Source organism: Pteronotus mesoamericanus, unplaced genomic scaffold (genome assembly GCF_021234165.1).
Source record: "Pteronotus mesoamericanus isolate MK-2021 breed Mesoamerican mustached bat unplaced genomic scaffold, CSHL_Meso_final scaffold_705, whole genome shotgun sequence".
Taxonomy (NCBI): domain Eukaryota; kingdom Metazoa; phylum Chordata; class Mammalia; order Chiroptera; family Mormoopidae; genus Pteronotus; species Pteronotus mesoamericanus.
Window position 1 is genome coordinate 4,193,415 of NW_026555326.1, and position 16,214 is coordinate 4,209,628.

The window sequence follows — 16,214 nt, forward strand, 5'->3', positions numbered from 1 at the left end:
GTTGCCAGACGGGAGGGGAGTAGGAGAGATTGAGTGAAGAGGCGAGGGGATTAGGAATTACAAATAGGTAGTTACACAATAGCCAAGGAGCTGTAAAGTACGGTACAGGAAATGGAGCAGCCAAAGAACTTATACACATGACCCATGCGCATGAACAATGGTGGGGGGGGCGTTGCCTGACGGAGTGGGGGGTGTTGGGTAGAGGGGTGCAAAGTGGGGAAAATCAGGACAACTGTAATAGCATAATCAATAAAATATTTACAAAATAAAATCAAATGCAACACATTACATCCCCTGGTGAAAGCCTTTCCCTGTCTCCCCACCATCTTCATCCTGACTGAACTCCTGAGAGAAGCATGAGACCCTTTATCACCTGACCCTGCTAACTTTCCAGCCTCAGTGTCTGTCATTCCCACCTCCTACAGTCTAGACTCCATGCATTGAACTGTTTGCAGCATCATGCTTTCATCTCCTGATTTGATTGTGTCCTGTAGGGAGTCAGAATAGCAAGTGACACTATGTAGGCACTGAGTAGCAAAGGAAGATTAGCAGACTAGCAATACTATAATATATCTTTTGGCTCAATTATTGCTTACTTTGTCCCGATGACCTTCTGGTGGTTAGTAGGTTTAGCTTACTCTGTGGGCGTATTGGCTGACATTATAAGTACTTACCAAAATTTCCAGCTTGGATTCCTGAACAGATAAAAGATGACATTTCCAAATTCCCTTAGGATTGATAGGGTCTACACAGTACTAATTGTGGACTAAAGGCTGCAGTGTAAAGTAATAGTGGTTACTTCTAGGCCAAAGCTCTTAGTAGCCGGAGCACAGTTTGTTTTTCTCTCTTTTTGTACTGAAGACATTGTGAAAGTGCCTTTTGATATGGAGGTGCCGCAAGAGTCAACCTGGAATACTGAGGTGGTTGCTAAACTAACATCTAGAGTCTCCTGGATGTGCAGTAGGCTTAGTATGCATTAGAATCAACTTCTTTGCAAAGCCAATGAGATATTGGTGCTGTTTGTTACTGTATTGTAATGGTATGGCATGCGTCAGCATCGGCAGACCAAATAAATGACTTCCATTACTGCAATAAGTAGTTTATCTTTGAATCATTTTATTTACCCCCATAAATTTACCTTCCTTGCTCCTTTAAACAAAAGAGAAAAATTCAAAAGAGAATTCAACAATTCAACTTTGACTTACTTTTACAAGTAGGAGGGCTGGGGCTCCAGACACCTCTTGTTTTATTCTCCACTGTGCAGGAAATGGAAGCTTTGCCTAACATTGAGAAGTTGGGGTCACAGCTGTAGGTGACAGAAGAGCCATATGTGAAGGTATCTTCATTCCTAGCATTGTGCCTCCCGTTGCTGATGTCTGGAGGTAACTCACATTGTGCAACTGGGATGATTAAGTAAAGAGGAAGAAATAATTAGGGTGATCTTTCCAAATCTCACATTCATGATGCAAATTCTAATAAAGCATACAAGAAGTAGCAAATATGCACAAGAATTTTATTACCTAACATAGAATAAGTTTATAGTCAAATCGGAGAAAGTCTTTACTTACTTTCACATACCGGAAAAGGATTACTCCAGCCAACTGTTTTGCCTTGGAGATCACAATGACTAGTGGTTGCGCCCACTAAGATATATCTGAATAAAATAGGATCAAATATTTTATTGGAATTATTTCTACCCTAAATTAAATTACATAAGAGCTTCTGATCAAATAGAATTGTTACTCAGAATTAAAAATGAAGAAATAATGTTTTCTCAGGTAACACTTTCCATTGAGCACTCCATTCAGTAAAATTTCACTTCAATGAGATGTGTATATTTGTTCATTTGTTCTTTTGTTTATTAAGCATCTACTAAATGTCAGTCATGGAGTTCATCCAGAGTTTAAACAAGACAATATAGAATTTTAAAAAACTCATTTAAGTGTGTTATGCAGTTTCAATGAGAGTACCAGCTAGATAACTGGCTTTCAATTCTCCTGGTTTAGTTTCCTTTAGGTTTCCAGATGTTTGCCCTTACCCATACACCATTAACTCCCTGTCCACAACTCCCATTTTTATGCCTTTGACAATTTCTAAGCTTTCTGTCCTCTATGCATTATGGTAACAGGAAATAAAAAAGGTTGTTAATGTTTTCAAAGTGTACTGTCATCAAGGAATAACCTAAAATATGATTGAATACTAACATAAATGCTACCTTTAACAATTTAAGGGCCCCTCGAGTTTGTTTAATAATAACTTAAAGAAAATAAGTCATGTTTTAGAAAATCGATCTTTTAATAAGATAAAATACAATGAGAATTAAATGTGTCTTTATTTTGAAATTTCTTTAAAATGCAATCTTTCTAACCTAGCCAGGAAAACAAATGAAAAGTACTGTTTCTGATTATTTCAATAGGAACACATCAATGTTCCAATAGCACCATAGTGTTAAATCTTCTCATTTTTCTTCTTAGCAGATATTTACAACAAGGAAAATAGGATAAACATGAGAAAATCAAACAAAGTGAATATATACGAAATATATCTGAATATAAATGAAATAAAATGAATATAACAAAAAAGACTAGACAAAAATGTGAGATATCGATGATAAGCAAAGGAGAATCAACATATTCTTAACTGGAGAATGTGAAGAAGAAACATACACACACAGAAAAAGAGCTATTTTAAATGTGCTTCAAGTAAATGTTACAAAAGTAGAATAATACTTTAATTTAAAAAATTTTATATCACATAGCAACAAAAATTAAACAAAATGGTTTGTATCAGAACAATTAAGAGTAAGATTATTACATTTCAAAGATAAAGAATAATATCTTCGGACAGCCAAAGACCAAGCCACATACAAGAACAAGAAATCCAGGTAGACATCAGAGCCCTCCACTAACATCCACTAAAATGGATGTGCAGCAATATCTATAGGATAGTCAAGAAAAGAAATTATGAGCCAAGGACTTTATATCTGGTCATGTTATCCTTTAAGTATCAAAACCTGAGATAGTATTAAACCTGTAAAAACTCAATTAATAATTTTCACTTGGAGCTTTTCTTTGAGGAAATCACCGGATGACAAACTATAGCTAACCACAAGATGACAGGGGAATTTGAACAAAAGTGAGAATACAAAATATCCAACAGTAAGCACTGAAAATGCAGATCTAGAACAAAAACAAAGGTGGGGTGACTGAATGAAATATAAATGTTATATTCTCTGAGAGGGTAGAAATAATATAACCAGCAAATAATAGCAGATACAGGAGAGAATGGAAAATAAAACAAATTCCCTCATTGCCTCATCTGCAAGAGTTGGGACTGAAATCAAGCTATAGATATGCATGATTTAACAGTAATGTTAAATATAAGTGCTAAGATAAAAATGATATAAGTTTGCTGGTAAACAAGAGAGAGTAGGATGAAGAAGTGAGGAGGGAATACAAGATCAGCTTACTGTTGCTCATAACAAGGAACAAGATTTTTTGACATTAAGAAAACTTTTGTTAGGCTATAAAACACATATAGAAAACGAATTAATCATGAATGCATGAATGCATGATTAATTCATTTTAGTCAGAAAAAAACAAGTTTATTGTTAGAAATATTCTGTAAAAAAGAGTAATAAGTAGGACTACTCATATTGGCTATTAAAACATATAAAGTCTCAATAAGTAGATAACTGTGAAATAGGTATATGAATAGGACAAAAGAATGGCATTCAATAAAAAGTCCATAAATAGACCCAGGTACCTATAGGAATTTAATATAATATCAAAAACACTCTCAAATTATTAGATTGAAGATAAACTTTTTAAATAATATGGTGGGATAACAAGAAAGCCATTGGAAAAATATATACTAGGATATGTACCTCATACACTATATATAACATATTGACTCTAAATAGATAACAGCTTTAAACATTAAAAAAATAAAAACATAGAAGTAGCAGAATGAATCTTGGCAAATAGATTGAACTCTTGTATTGAGGAAGACTTTTTAAATTAAGATCTAAAGTACATAAGCCATTTTTAAAAGGGAAATTGATAAATTTGACAACATAAAAGTAATTTCTCCATGAAAAGAAAAAATACACCAGTAACCAAGTCAAATGAAACATAATATACTTTGAAGAAAAGTTGCAGTTCATATCAAAAACAAGGTCTAAACCCTAATATACATAGGTTCATGTGGTATATGTGTATGTGTGTGTGCGCGTGTGTGTGTGTGTGTATACACACACACTTATGCTTATGGGGCAAAAGTTTGTATGGAAAATAATACAATAATTAATAAATAATAATATAAGAATAAAGTATGTGTTTCACATACTCATAACTATAAACCTACTTTTTCCCTACCCTGTATATATATGCCCTAGTAATTAAGAATAAAAAGTTAAGTCAAGAGAAAAATGTAGGCAAAGAACATACCCAAGAGTTTACTAAAAAATACAAACATCTCTTAAACATATAAATGTTCAACATCGCTTACAGTAAGAGATATATATATATATATTGAAACTATAGTGAGATTTTATTTTTACTTCTTAAATTGGAAAAATTTTTTTAAATTGACAAGTTTTCCAAAGTTTGACAACACACTTAGTTGGAAAGTTTATACAGAGATAGGCATTTGCATACTCTGCAAAACCATGTGACTCCAAGAGAGAACAATTTGCAATACCTTTCAAATTTTCAAATATATATGTTCTTTGATCCACAAATCCCACTCTGGGAATTTACCCTACAGATTGAACTACATATGTACAAAGTGATGTTTTTACAAGATAATGCATCAGAGCAGTGTTCAGCATAGCGAAGGACTGAAAATATCCATGATTATTAAAATATCCTGAGATTATTAATTCATGATATATCCCATAATAAAATTTAATGTAACTGTAAAAGAGAACCAATGAGAAACCTCTTTATACACAAACATGGAAATATCTCCTATATCTATTCATAAGAAAAAATAAAGCAAGGTTTAAAAACTACATTTGCGATTGAAAAGGTACAAAATAAAAATATTTACTTGAGGGAGGTACCCCATTCCACAGTCTCCCCAGCTGCCCCAGATGAAGAAATAAACTGTACCAGACACTCTTGGTCTGCCAGGAAAAGGGGGTGGTGATTCCCTCCAGTGGAGAAGGCCCCAAGCCCTTCTCTCAAAGTGGCTTTTATTGAGAACAATATGCACAGAAGTATACAACATGCATGCAAAGCTTATCAATCAATGCCTAAAGGCTATGTTTACAGAAAACAGATAGCGGTCCTAGACAACAGTTGAAGGAACAGAAATTTGCCTTAGTTCGGGGTCTGGTAGACAGGGTGATACCTATTCAGCCCTAAAACATGGGAAAGAAACTCATCCTATGCTCAGACCCCAAACACCAGTACTCCTTAACTCAAGGGCATTCTTAGCAAAGTAGGTTTCCAGGAGTTAATGCATTCTTTCTCCAGACCTAATTGCCCCCAGGAACTGCCTGATCCAGATCAAGGCTGTACCTGCCTCTAGGACTGTTTCAAGCCTTCAAGCCAGAGTCAGGTGGGTGGAGGAGAGCAGCCAAGAGATAAGGAGACTTCTTTCAGATAGTACGAGGACTCTGGCCAAGACAAAGTCGAGGGGTGAGGGTCTTTTGCCATGTCTCCATGTTCCCCAAGTCCTTCCCTGATGGCCCCAGTGCAACTGGGCCTATCTAAGGTTGCCCCTGCCATTGAAGGGTCTTACCCATCATTGACTAACCAGCCACCCTCTGGGGCCAAACAGGGTGATGTGAGGGAGGCAGGGGCACAACCCCTGCCAGAGAGACAGGTTTTGTCTCCTCAGTGGCCTGTTTTCCTAAGGCCTCCATGCTCAGCTCCAGCCTTGGAGCCTTCTCACCTGTCGGTGAGACTACAGTCCCTGAAACCAGGCGGGACGGTTCCCAACATTTACTAATTTCATAGCTCGTATTTGTAAAAGTAAACACTAGAAAGATGCATTAAAAAACTAATAAAAGTAGATTCCTGTTTAAGGACAAGGGGTAGATGGCAATAGAGTGAAAGCAAAGATTCCCTGTATATCTTTTTCATCATTTTTACTTCTGAAATATATAAACACATGAGCTAATAATTTTTTAAAGTGTTGTTTCTAGATGGCCTCACCCTTCTAAACAGTTGAATTCTATATGTGATCCAAAAGAGTAATCTGTCTTAATGATCACTTGCCCATTACGTAATTCTCCTGGGTTGCTGCACAGTCTTCCTGTGAGAAAAGTTAAAATGAGGATTAGTGATTTCAAATACTCACAGATACGACGTTAGAAAAGGAGACTGGTTAGCTTAAATCTGTGCTTCCAGGAAGACCAGAAAGAAAGGTTGGAAACTTATTTCTGATCCAGACTCATTGAATTTTTACTTCGGGGGAAAAAGTTTTAAATTTTTTAATTTTTTTCTGTTATATTTTACCAATAGATTAAAATGGCCAATTAAATCATGATGGTGGTGCAGGCCACAGCCAAGGACTCGCCACGGGGCAGGGAGCTCTGCTGCACTCTGGGTCGGCGGCATGGACTTTGCACTTAGACCACTCCCAAACGTATGTCCTTGGCCTCGAAAGGAATAACAAACAAAGTGGAGACTGTACACCCTTACTATTGGAAAACGTCACAGAAAGTATTCTCACCTGAGAGAGTCACAGCATCTTCTTTCAAGCACAGCAGGTATTTTGGGTGAAGTTTCTTTGGAAACTGCATTACCAATTTCTAGCCATTTAACTTTTTATAATTTTATAAAGAGTGAATCTGGTTTTCAATATATTAAAATTGAATATGTAGTTAACTTTCGAAAGAAGTGTTTACTGAATTACATTGTAAAGAACAGACTTATTTTTCAATGCCACTAAGTAGCTCCTAATTTTTCTGTTCTGCTTATTTATTTGTTTGTAGGCTTGTTCATGTTTTTCAAAAAGTGACACATAGTTGTACTGAAATCAGTCACTGACAAACTGGGTGATTTCTTAGTGACCAAAAGTTTTCATTGGCTTTCAGAAAGCTTTGTTCCTGATACAGCTTAGCAAAAAAAGAAAAAGTACAAACAGAAAAAAAAAATGTTCATACTTACTGATACAGGTGATTGACCCATATGTCTCCCATGTGTCTCCCTTACAGATAAGAGAGTAGAATCCTGAACCGGATCTAGTGTAGCCGGGGCGGCAGTGATATTTCAGAATGGTTCCACTTTCGTAGTTTGTCTCATTCAACTCCTTTATGGAAATAGCAGAGGATAAATGGGGTGGAGGACCACAGTCACCTGGACACCAAAATGAAAAAGAGCACTAAAAGTTATTGCTTGGGACACAGCATTTAGTGTTTTCAGTAGTATGATGTTTAGAGCAGGAACCATTTTTTCTCCCCTAATCAAGAAAAATAATAACTCCTATTACTATATCTCTATTGTTCAGTGAATTCAATGACTGATTAGTAATACATGTTTGCTGATAAATGATAAAAGGATGAAAAAAGGCAGAAATTTTTCATCCTTTTTCTATTATATATGAGATCATTTATTTTAAAAGGATGGCTGACATAATTTCATCAGCTATCAAATTTCCCATATCTGTTTACTCAGATGCATTTGTGCAAAGTCAAAAGTCCCTACAACTTTCCTCAACAGAAACATAACATTTCTAATTTGTACTTTTTTGCACCTTTTAGATTTTGAATGATATAAAGGGAGAAACACGAAGCCCTTGAACTGTAAAAATCTTAATCCTCTTTTCCCTTTCCATTCTGGATAAACCCACTGGCAGTGAAAATTGTTCAGTCAGGCTGGTAGCTAATATAAATTTGTTTCAAGTCATGGGTGGAAGACAGATTAGGAAATTACAGGAGAAGAAATCTAGCAAGAAGTGTCTAGAAAGAAAATTGCCTCTTTCATAGCAAAAGCAAATTCCCATAAATTCCAAGTAACTCCAAATCCCCTTAAATTCCAAATGTCAAACAAATCCAAAATCCTGGTCAAATAAACCCTTGGTTGCTGAAGATGGATTTCTGCAAAAAGCTAAAACATCTCTTTGTCAGTCTTAAAAGTAGACAAGTGGATGAACTTGAATGTTTATTGCCAATCTAAACTTGTCTATTACTCACCAAGAACAGTCACCAGCAGAGCAGCCACCAAAGTCATTTGAAACAGAGTTGGATCAAAGACTCTCCACAGCCTAGAGAAGGGCCAGCCCGTAATTTTCCGCTTTCTATCAAGGGTCCTATTTGGAGTTCTTGGAGGGTACATGACCTGAGGCTTCTCCAACATTTTTCTGCTGAAAGAACTCAATTTAATAAAATCATTGAATTCCTAGTTTTCATAAAGCACTAAGATAAATGCTATGGGATCCATGTCTTGAAGAAAATTACAGCCTATACTGGAAGAAAATACATGCACAAATGTTACAACACAAGACAAAAAGTATTAGCTTCTGGATTCGGGAGGAGAGGGGATGGAGCTCTACTAAAAAGGCAGATTAATTCCAAATAGAGAGATAGGAGGTGGCTGTATCTGAGTCTGGTATGCTTTAAACGTTAGAGAATGTATGCAGGGTAAATTGGGGGAAAAGTAGATAATATTCCAATGTGACTAGAAAATAGTGTCTGAGATGGAAAGATGATTGTTAAGGAGAGGCCAGCTTACAGGTGTGTCTGAATCAAATTTAAGAATTTATGGACACTACTCTTTGGGGAATAAAGAGCCATTGTTTTTTTTGTTTGGGATTTTTGTGTGTGTGTGTGTGGTTTGTTTGCTTTAAAGCTAAGGAGTGACACATCATTTTGCTTTAAGAAGATCATTGTCATATGTGTACATGAGAAATTGAACAAAGAGAAGGAGCAGGGAGATTGATTAAGAAGACTATTGCAGTTGGCCAGGTGAGCCACAGAGATGATTTGACCAAGAAAGTGGCAGAGAATTTAGAGAAGAGGGGACAAATGTAAAACAAGACAAAAAAGCAGGAAAACAATGAGATAGAGAAAAGGAGGTGGATCACTACATATAGTTTTGGGAGTGTCTCATGACAACTGTCAACTAAGACAATAAACCATTAAGCAATTTTCAGCTTTGAAAATAAATGATTCTATATCTAGAGAGATATAGATCTACACATGCAGATATATAGAGATATACAACGTTCTTTATTTAATGAGATTATTTAAATACTAGTCTAAAGCAAAATCATGAAGGATATTTTTGTCTTCATCACCACTTTCTTTCCCTTAAGGGAAAAAACAATATATCAAATTTGCATTAGAAATAGTCTCTGTTGTCTTTAAAGAATATTTGAAGTTCACTCCAAATGAAATGTTCAATTTTATCTCTTATTCTGATGCTTCTATTAGATCCAGATGAGTCTACACTCTCATGTGTCCATAATTTATATTAAGCACATCTCCATTTAGATAAAGAGTGTCACCTCAATATTTCCCTCAAAGATGTTTCTGTCCCACACTATAGGGGAGAAAAGTTTACAGTGGCCCTGCACACTATGTAGAGGGGCCTAGCTTCATTGAATAATGACCCAGAGAATCTTATCTTTCCAAAATTCATTTCTGATGAAGCCATTCTTCCATCAGTTGTCAGCTGTGGGCAAATTCACCCTATCCATGCACATCCTATCCCATGAAATCTGCATATGGCTGGTAGGACAATTCTGCCCAAAAAATAAATTCAACCTAATGAACAATTTATCAAATGATTTTTTTTACTAAAAGTATCTTTACAGAATTTGTATTGAATAGGTTGAGGTGTTCTTGAAAGGTTGGGAAGGAGCCAGAACCCTCATTTTGGGCCTTCACATACTTCCTTTCTGTATGTTTCCCCTGCTCTATTTTCCTAGTACATGCCTTCCAATATCAAGTCTCTACTTCTTCTACCCCCTAGCAATCCAATGAGACTGTGGACAGTTGGGGTTGAGGCAAGTTCCATATGATAAAAAAAAAAAACAGTCCATTAAATCATCTATAAAATTTATAAAATATGATATATTCCTCCCAGGCAATAAAAATTCATCTCAATTCTTTCCTCAATGCTTGGTCTCACTGCTGGACTCTGAATAAGGGAGGTAGTGATCATGTCTTAGCGGTCTTTGAGTCTCAAATGGCCAGGATCATGCCTTTCACATCCACAGTGCATATTCAGTAAATGTTTCACACTGGCAGCATAGCTCCAAACACGTTACTCCGCAGTTCACAGCTTTCACAGAGCCTCCTGTCTGCCTCTTGATCATTTCAAGCTCCCATGACACCCCAGACACTCAGAAAATATATAGAAATAACTTTCTTTAAGTTTTGATAAGTCAGTAAATTGGCATGTTTATGGACATCAGTGAAATTGAAAAGATTTAAAAATATCAGTATGTTGGCAAAATAGAATTCTACTATAAAAAATTAGGATAATAGTATAAAGTAAAAAATTTCCATGTGAATCGTTGTAGTTGCTATTACTGCATATATGCATTAAATATACTCAGGAAGTGTATTTATAAAAACATACCAGAAAATTAAATCCTTACTTTCTGGAAATTGAATAAAAATACTTAAAATACTGCTATAAAGAACATATTCATTAGCTATGTCCAAAAAAGAATATGTTAATAATTATTAAATATATTCAAAAGGAGTGCATTTTAAAACCATGATAAGTAAATTGATAATTTGATAAATATGACTTACTGACTTCAGTGAACTGATCTTTAAGAATTGGCATTCACTTACTGGCTTCTGGCAACTAACTTTTCACTAGTTTGTCCCAAGCTCCATGTTCCAACTGACCTGGATGACCTGGATCCTCAATACTTCCCATTTCTTCCCCCCTACCTTGCCCCATCCTTTTCTGTCTTCCCATTTCCTCTCTAATTCCTACTCATTCTGCCAGCCATCTCTCCAAGGCCCCCTCCTACCCTCCAGGCCAGTTTCCATATTCCAATTGCAATTTAGTGTTTATAACTCTGATTCTGACTTGGCTTATAACTAAGATCTGATGCTGGTCCACCACTACACCATAAGTTCCCTGAAGTCAAAGGGTGGGTTCTTATTCATCTCCACCCTACATGGTACCTAGTACTGTGCCTCACACAGTTAAAATACTCAATCAATGTTGAATTTACATTCAAATGTACCTAGGAACAAAATATGTTTTAAAGAAAAATAATACTGTTCATGTCCGTATCTAGTCTTACAGTGTTTGTTTTGTCAAGGTCAGATTTTAACTGGTTTTAAAGCAAGGTACACTTGTGTTTTAATGGGCATGGACCCTAGTGATTTCACCTGAGGCTCTTCCCCACCTGGAATCTGAAGTCATCGTATAATCAACCAGTCAACAGAGGACAGTAAAGTGGGAAGGAATAAACAAAAACTAGTGCTCCCCCCTCCTCAGTTTATGACAGGAGGTAAAAGGAAGCCTCACATCCAAACTCTATGCTGTGAGGAGGGATTTCTATCACTCAGCCTCATGCCAGGGCCACAGACACAGAAGAACAGTATGTGGCCAGGCCCTGGGACACAGATTCTGGAGTCAGACCCAGGTCATGTGGGTTGAATCCTGGTTCCACCACATGAGAAGTGTGTGTCCCTGTGCAAGATACTTAGTGCTCTAAACTCCTCTAAGCTTCAATTTCATATTTTATAAAATAAGAATAACTAACCATGTCTCCCAGAGTTGATGAGAAGAGGTTGGGCTTGGTGCATGAACAGCACGTAATAAGTATTCAAAAGCGATATTAGGAAAGACAGTGAGAGAACTGGTGTTGCAATGTGACTCTGACATGATCAGAACGCGTAGAGATCAAAACATCATTATAATAATGATGTGAAATTATAACAGATGGTTGTATCATCTGGGACTTTAAAGCCCCAGAGCAGAGGAAAGTCCACTGGACTTGGGCCAGAAGCCCTTGGCTGGGTTTTCACTGTGGCCCTTGGTAATAGCGGGACCTAGTGCCACACTCAGTGGCCTAGGCTGCTCCCTTCCTCACCCTTAACTGTCTTCCTGGGAGGGACGCATCTACTCCCATCACTTTGATCATCATCCGTGAATCATTCACAGATCTCTGGGCCCAACTGTCTTCTGTAGATACAAAACCTTACATGCTCTATAAACACAATTGTTAATAAAAATCTTATTCAGCCCTATTACCACCCATGTAAATGTGCAGCCATTCCAGCCTGCTCATCCTTTATTCTTGTTGCTAAAGAGTGGAACTTCAGTGCCGTGCCTAGCCTGAAAAAAGTCGGTGAAAGAAATTCCAGCAAAATAAGGAGGAGATATTTTCTCTTTCCTGCAGCTGCAGAAAAGCAGGTATTTGCATCATAAAACTGATCTTGCCAACTTTCTTTCTAACAAAGGAGTCGTTCTTGGACTTTAGAGATTGTAGCTCTGGCAATTGAAAGCAACCTTTAACCCTAGATAATTCTGACTGGTTATTTCAGGAAATTGTTTTTTGTCTGACATAATATTTAAATTAACATGTGTTTTTGAAAGGTATAAATACTTCTCAGGGTTTTTGTTTTTTTGCAAATCCAGAAATAAATGGCTTCGCTTTCCTCTTCTCTTGCAATCCTAAAAGTAAGCTACAATTTTTGAGTCTTGAATTTTTTTAATTTCAACTTTGTTGAGGTATAAGTGACTAACTGAAGGGTATTTAAAGTACACATGCAGACACACTTGTGAAAGGATCCCCCACTATCTAGTTAACTAACATATCCATCATCTCACATATTTATCTTTTACTTTTTGGGCCAGAACATTTAAGTTCTACTCTCTAGCGAAGTTTAATTATACAATACAGTATTATCAACTGTAGTCACCATGTTTTACATTAGATCTTCAAACCTTCCTCTTATAGCTCAAAGTTTGTACAATTTTACCAGTCTCTCTCTATTTCTCCCATCCTCATTCCCACGCCCAGCCCTGGCAACCACTTCTTAGATTTCTTGTTGAAGCAAGCAAAAAAACCTTTTTAAAACTGAAGTAATACTTTTCAAGGTTCAGATCAGTGTTTATAACTGTTTTATTTCTATTGCTCAAGCACCTTGAATCCAACAGATCCCAAACTAAATGCACTATCTTCCTTTGAATGCTACTTTCTGCTTCAGCTGAAGTAATAATCTCCACACAGCCTCTCAGGCCAGAATCCTGAGTCACCCTAGCCTCCTCTCTCTTGGCCCTTGTCATATTCAGAGTGGTCTAGTCCGATTATCTTGGCCACAGCACCAGCAGAATCTGCTGCTCTCTTCTGCACCCTACTTCTATATTCCAGGCTTAGGTTTTCATCATTTCCTTCACTGCCCCTTAGACCACTGTAAAAACCTCCAAACATTTGGGTGGCTATAATCCTAAAAGTCTGCTTACTTAGAAAATCTCATGGTTCCCAGTTCCTTAAGTCCCCATACGTCTCCTTCTGCTTCTGCTCACTTAAACCACTGTGCTTCAACTTCATGAAGGTGCTTACCTCTTCCAAAACACACCCTGGAATTATTTTAAACAATTTCAGCCATTTGCATAGAATGTCTCTTGTGCATGGATGCTCTTACCTCCAACCTCAAGATCATATGTCACCTCTGTGATGAAGAATTTCCCAACACCACCAAGAAGTATCAGCTTCTTTTATGTTCCCCTAGTATATTTCTGATACCTTAATTGTAGCATCACATTGTATTATATTCACTTTTGCCTCCTGAAGTAGATTGTAAATTCTTGAAAACAAAAAAGTTACTTATTTGACTTTCCAGCCCCAACCTGCTTTTATTGTATGTGATATAAAATAGTTACCCAAGAAATGTGATATAAATGAAACTCAATTTAGTCTTTTCTTCTTAAGAACAACTAATTGCCTTACTGTGCACCAAATGAAATAATGTGTGTGAAGTGCTTTGTGAATTTTGAAGAGATGATACAGTGATCTGACTTCCCTTACAAGTCCTCAGGATGTGTGGCAGCTCAGTTGGTCAGGCACAACATTCGCAGTTCACCATCCTTGCAGTTCCCTCCTTGGGGTTCCTCCGCAGAACCTGCGCAGAGCTCAGCAGGCCACAGGGCGCGGAGATGGGGGCTCGGACTTGGGAGCTGGGAAGACCTGGGCTAGTGTCCCAGCAATACCATCACCTAATTCTGTGATCTTGTAGAAGCTACGTTAGCAGCTCGGATCTCAGTTCCTCATCACTAAAAATAATGACATTAAACTTAGATCTTCTTTTATTTCCCTACAAAGTCTAGAATTGTGAAACTGCCCCCTGAAAAGCTGTGACTTCCCTAGCATATGCTCCCAGATTTCAGTGACCATCATCACCTCTTAAATTCTTACAGAAATAAAACCAACTCAGGAGCCAAAGTCAGTCAGCACTGACCGATGCAGTAAAATTTGAGAGGCACTGGGAAAATCCTCAGCCCCCAAATTTCTTCTTCCATTAGAGATTACGTTTTTAAGTTAGTATATTTATTTTACCTACTTTCCTCCTGTTAAAATTCAGAATATTTTCTCGAGTCTCAAGTGGAGTGTTTCCTTGCTTTCACCTGCATTCGTGGTCACCTCACTTTCAGACTCCAGAAAGAATGTGCTTCCATACTTTCCCTCCTATCCTAGGATTCCTTTATCTACCAGCTCCACCTTTCTGTGTTTATATTATATTCAAAGGTATCTCTACTTTATACAAACCTTCTTGATGTTTCTTTTTATTCTGGATATTCTCCTTTTTATTCTCCTTGTACTACTATATTTAGAGACAAAACAGGAGTCAAAAGAAAGTGACTTAAGAATTGAAATGAGGACCAGAATAGTACTATGTCCTGCCTGACCAAGAAGAGAATTTCAAGAAGAAATGGTAATCAACGTTGCCATATTCAAAAAGTGAAGGGGAAAAAAGGAGGTGAGAATAACTAAGGCCTCTAGTTTCAGGAACGAACTGGAAATTGAACAATATCCTCCTTATTATCAAATTGAAAGGTTTTTACTGTGCATTGGAAAAGGAGGTATAGAGGAGTTAATAAAATCTCCAAAGGAAATTGCATCAATTTTCAGAATGCAGACTATGAAAACCAGGACTCCTTTAACCCGCTTTGGGAAGCCTGGCTTACTTCTACATGGATAGATGGCAAAAAAAAGCAACAAACCAACACACTCAACTTTTAGATACAATAACAAGAGCAATGTCTTCTTTTCTATTTCAGTTTATTTCATGAGTATATGTTATTATTCCACCACTTATAATTAAAAATTGAGGCTCAGTGGCATTCAAAGTACTCTTCAAGTCATGCTATTCCCTAACGCAGTACTCCTCCAAAGATTTCTGCTGAAAACACCCCCAAGTATTTATCTCTGTCTTATCCTTCTCATCTTTCACTCCTCAAAGGGCCAAACCCCCAGCCTTGCCCCAAGATACCCTAAGGAATCCACTGACCTGCAGGTAGCTGAGGAAGAAGTAGGACTCTATCCCGGTGCCTTGGGCAGTTTCTCAAGGAAGAAAACAGCCTTGATCTCTAATAGTCCTAGTTCCTCCCTAGATAAAAGTTTACCGGAAAACCCTGAAGTTCGTTAGAAATTGCTCCACCAAAAAAATCCCAAAATTCCAGCCATGTGGTTGGCTGATCAGAAAGGGCTTAACAAAAATGGTTGAGCAGATTCTACCCGCCCAGTGAATGATTAACAACAGAAATAAAGCACCAGTGTTTACCTAATCTCTTTCCTCTTCATTGGCCCCCATTCTTGATAAAATGTTGCAATCACTTATTTTCTCCTTGCCAACCATTTCCCTTAAATGAAAATGTACTATGAATTTGGTGCCAGATTTTTTTTTTCTTTTCATAAACAAAGGGGTTATAAAAGATGTAATCAAGCTAGCCTGGAAACCTTGGCTACAGCAGGGTTTAGACTAGGTTCACAAACATGATCTTCTTTGCATGATGCTAAGTCCAGCAGGTTTTCCTGGGGCTCAGTGACCTATGGATGACTTTACCTTGTGCTAGTCTCCATCCCACCCTAAGGAAGTACAAAAGGTGGGGGGTTTAACACATTTACTAAGTTCTTGATATGTGCCAAGTTGCCTGCAACAATACCAGTACTCAGTAAATGTTAACTACTACCACCACTACTACTACTAAATGTTGGGCACTAAATGACCTCCAGAAGTTAGTCTATCACTGAGTGTTTCTCAAAAAAATACAAGGAACAGCCAG

The 16,214-nt window shown here is 37.2% G+C and overlaps 1 protein-coding gene across 1 annotated transcript in view; it reads right to left on the reverse strand.

Annotated features, from left to right (window-relative positions):
* LOC129062469 (C4b-binding protein alpha chain-like) overlaps positions 1 to 15,576 on the reverse strand; it is a 78,212-nt gene extending 62,636 nt beyond the window's left edge. The window contains exons 1-6 of the mRNA XM_054563493.1: positions 15,440 to 15,576; positions 8,147 to 8,313; positions 7,122 to 7,310; positions 6,165 to 6,264; positions 1,569 to 1,654; positions 1,206 to 1,400 (exon numbers count right to left, since the gene is read on the reverse strand). Of these exons, the coding sequence (XP_054419468.1) occupies positions 1,206 to 1,400; positions 1,569 to 1,654; positions 6,165 to 6,264; positions 7,122 to 7,310; positions 8,147 to 8,309 (733 nt within the window). The 5' untranslated portion in view covers positions 8,310 to 8,313; positions 15,440 to 15,576. The remainder of the gene's footprint in view (positions 1 to 1,205; positions 1,401 to 1,568; positions 1,655 to 6,164; positions 6,265 to 7,121; positions 7,311 to 8,146; positions 8,314 to 15,439) is intronic.
* Positions 15,577 to 16,214: the final 638 nt, after the last annotated feature.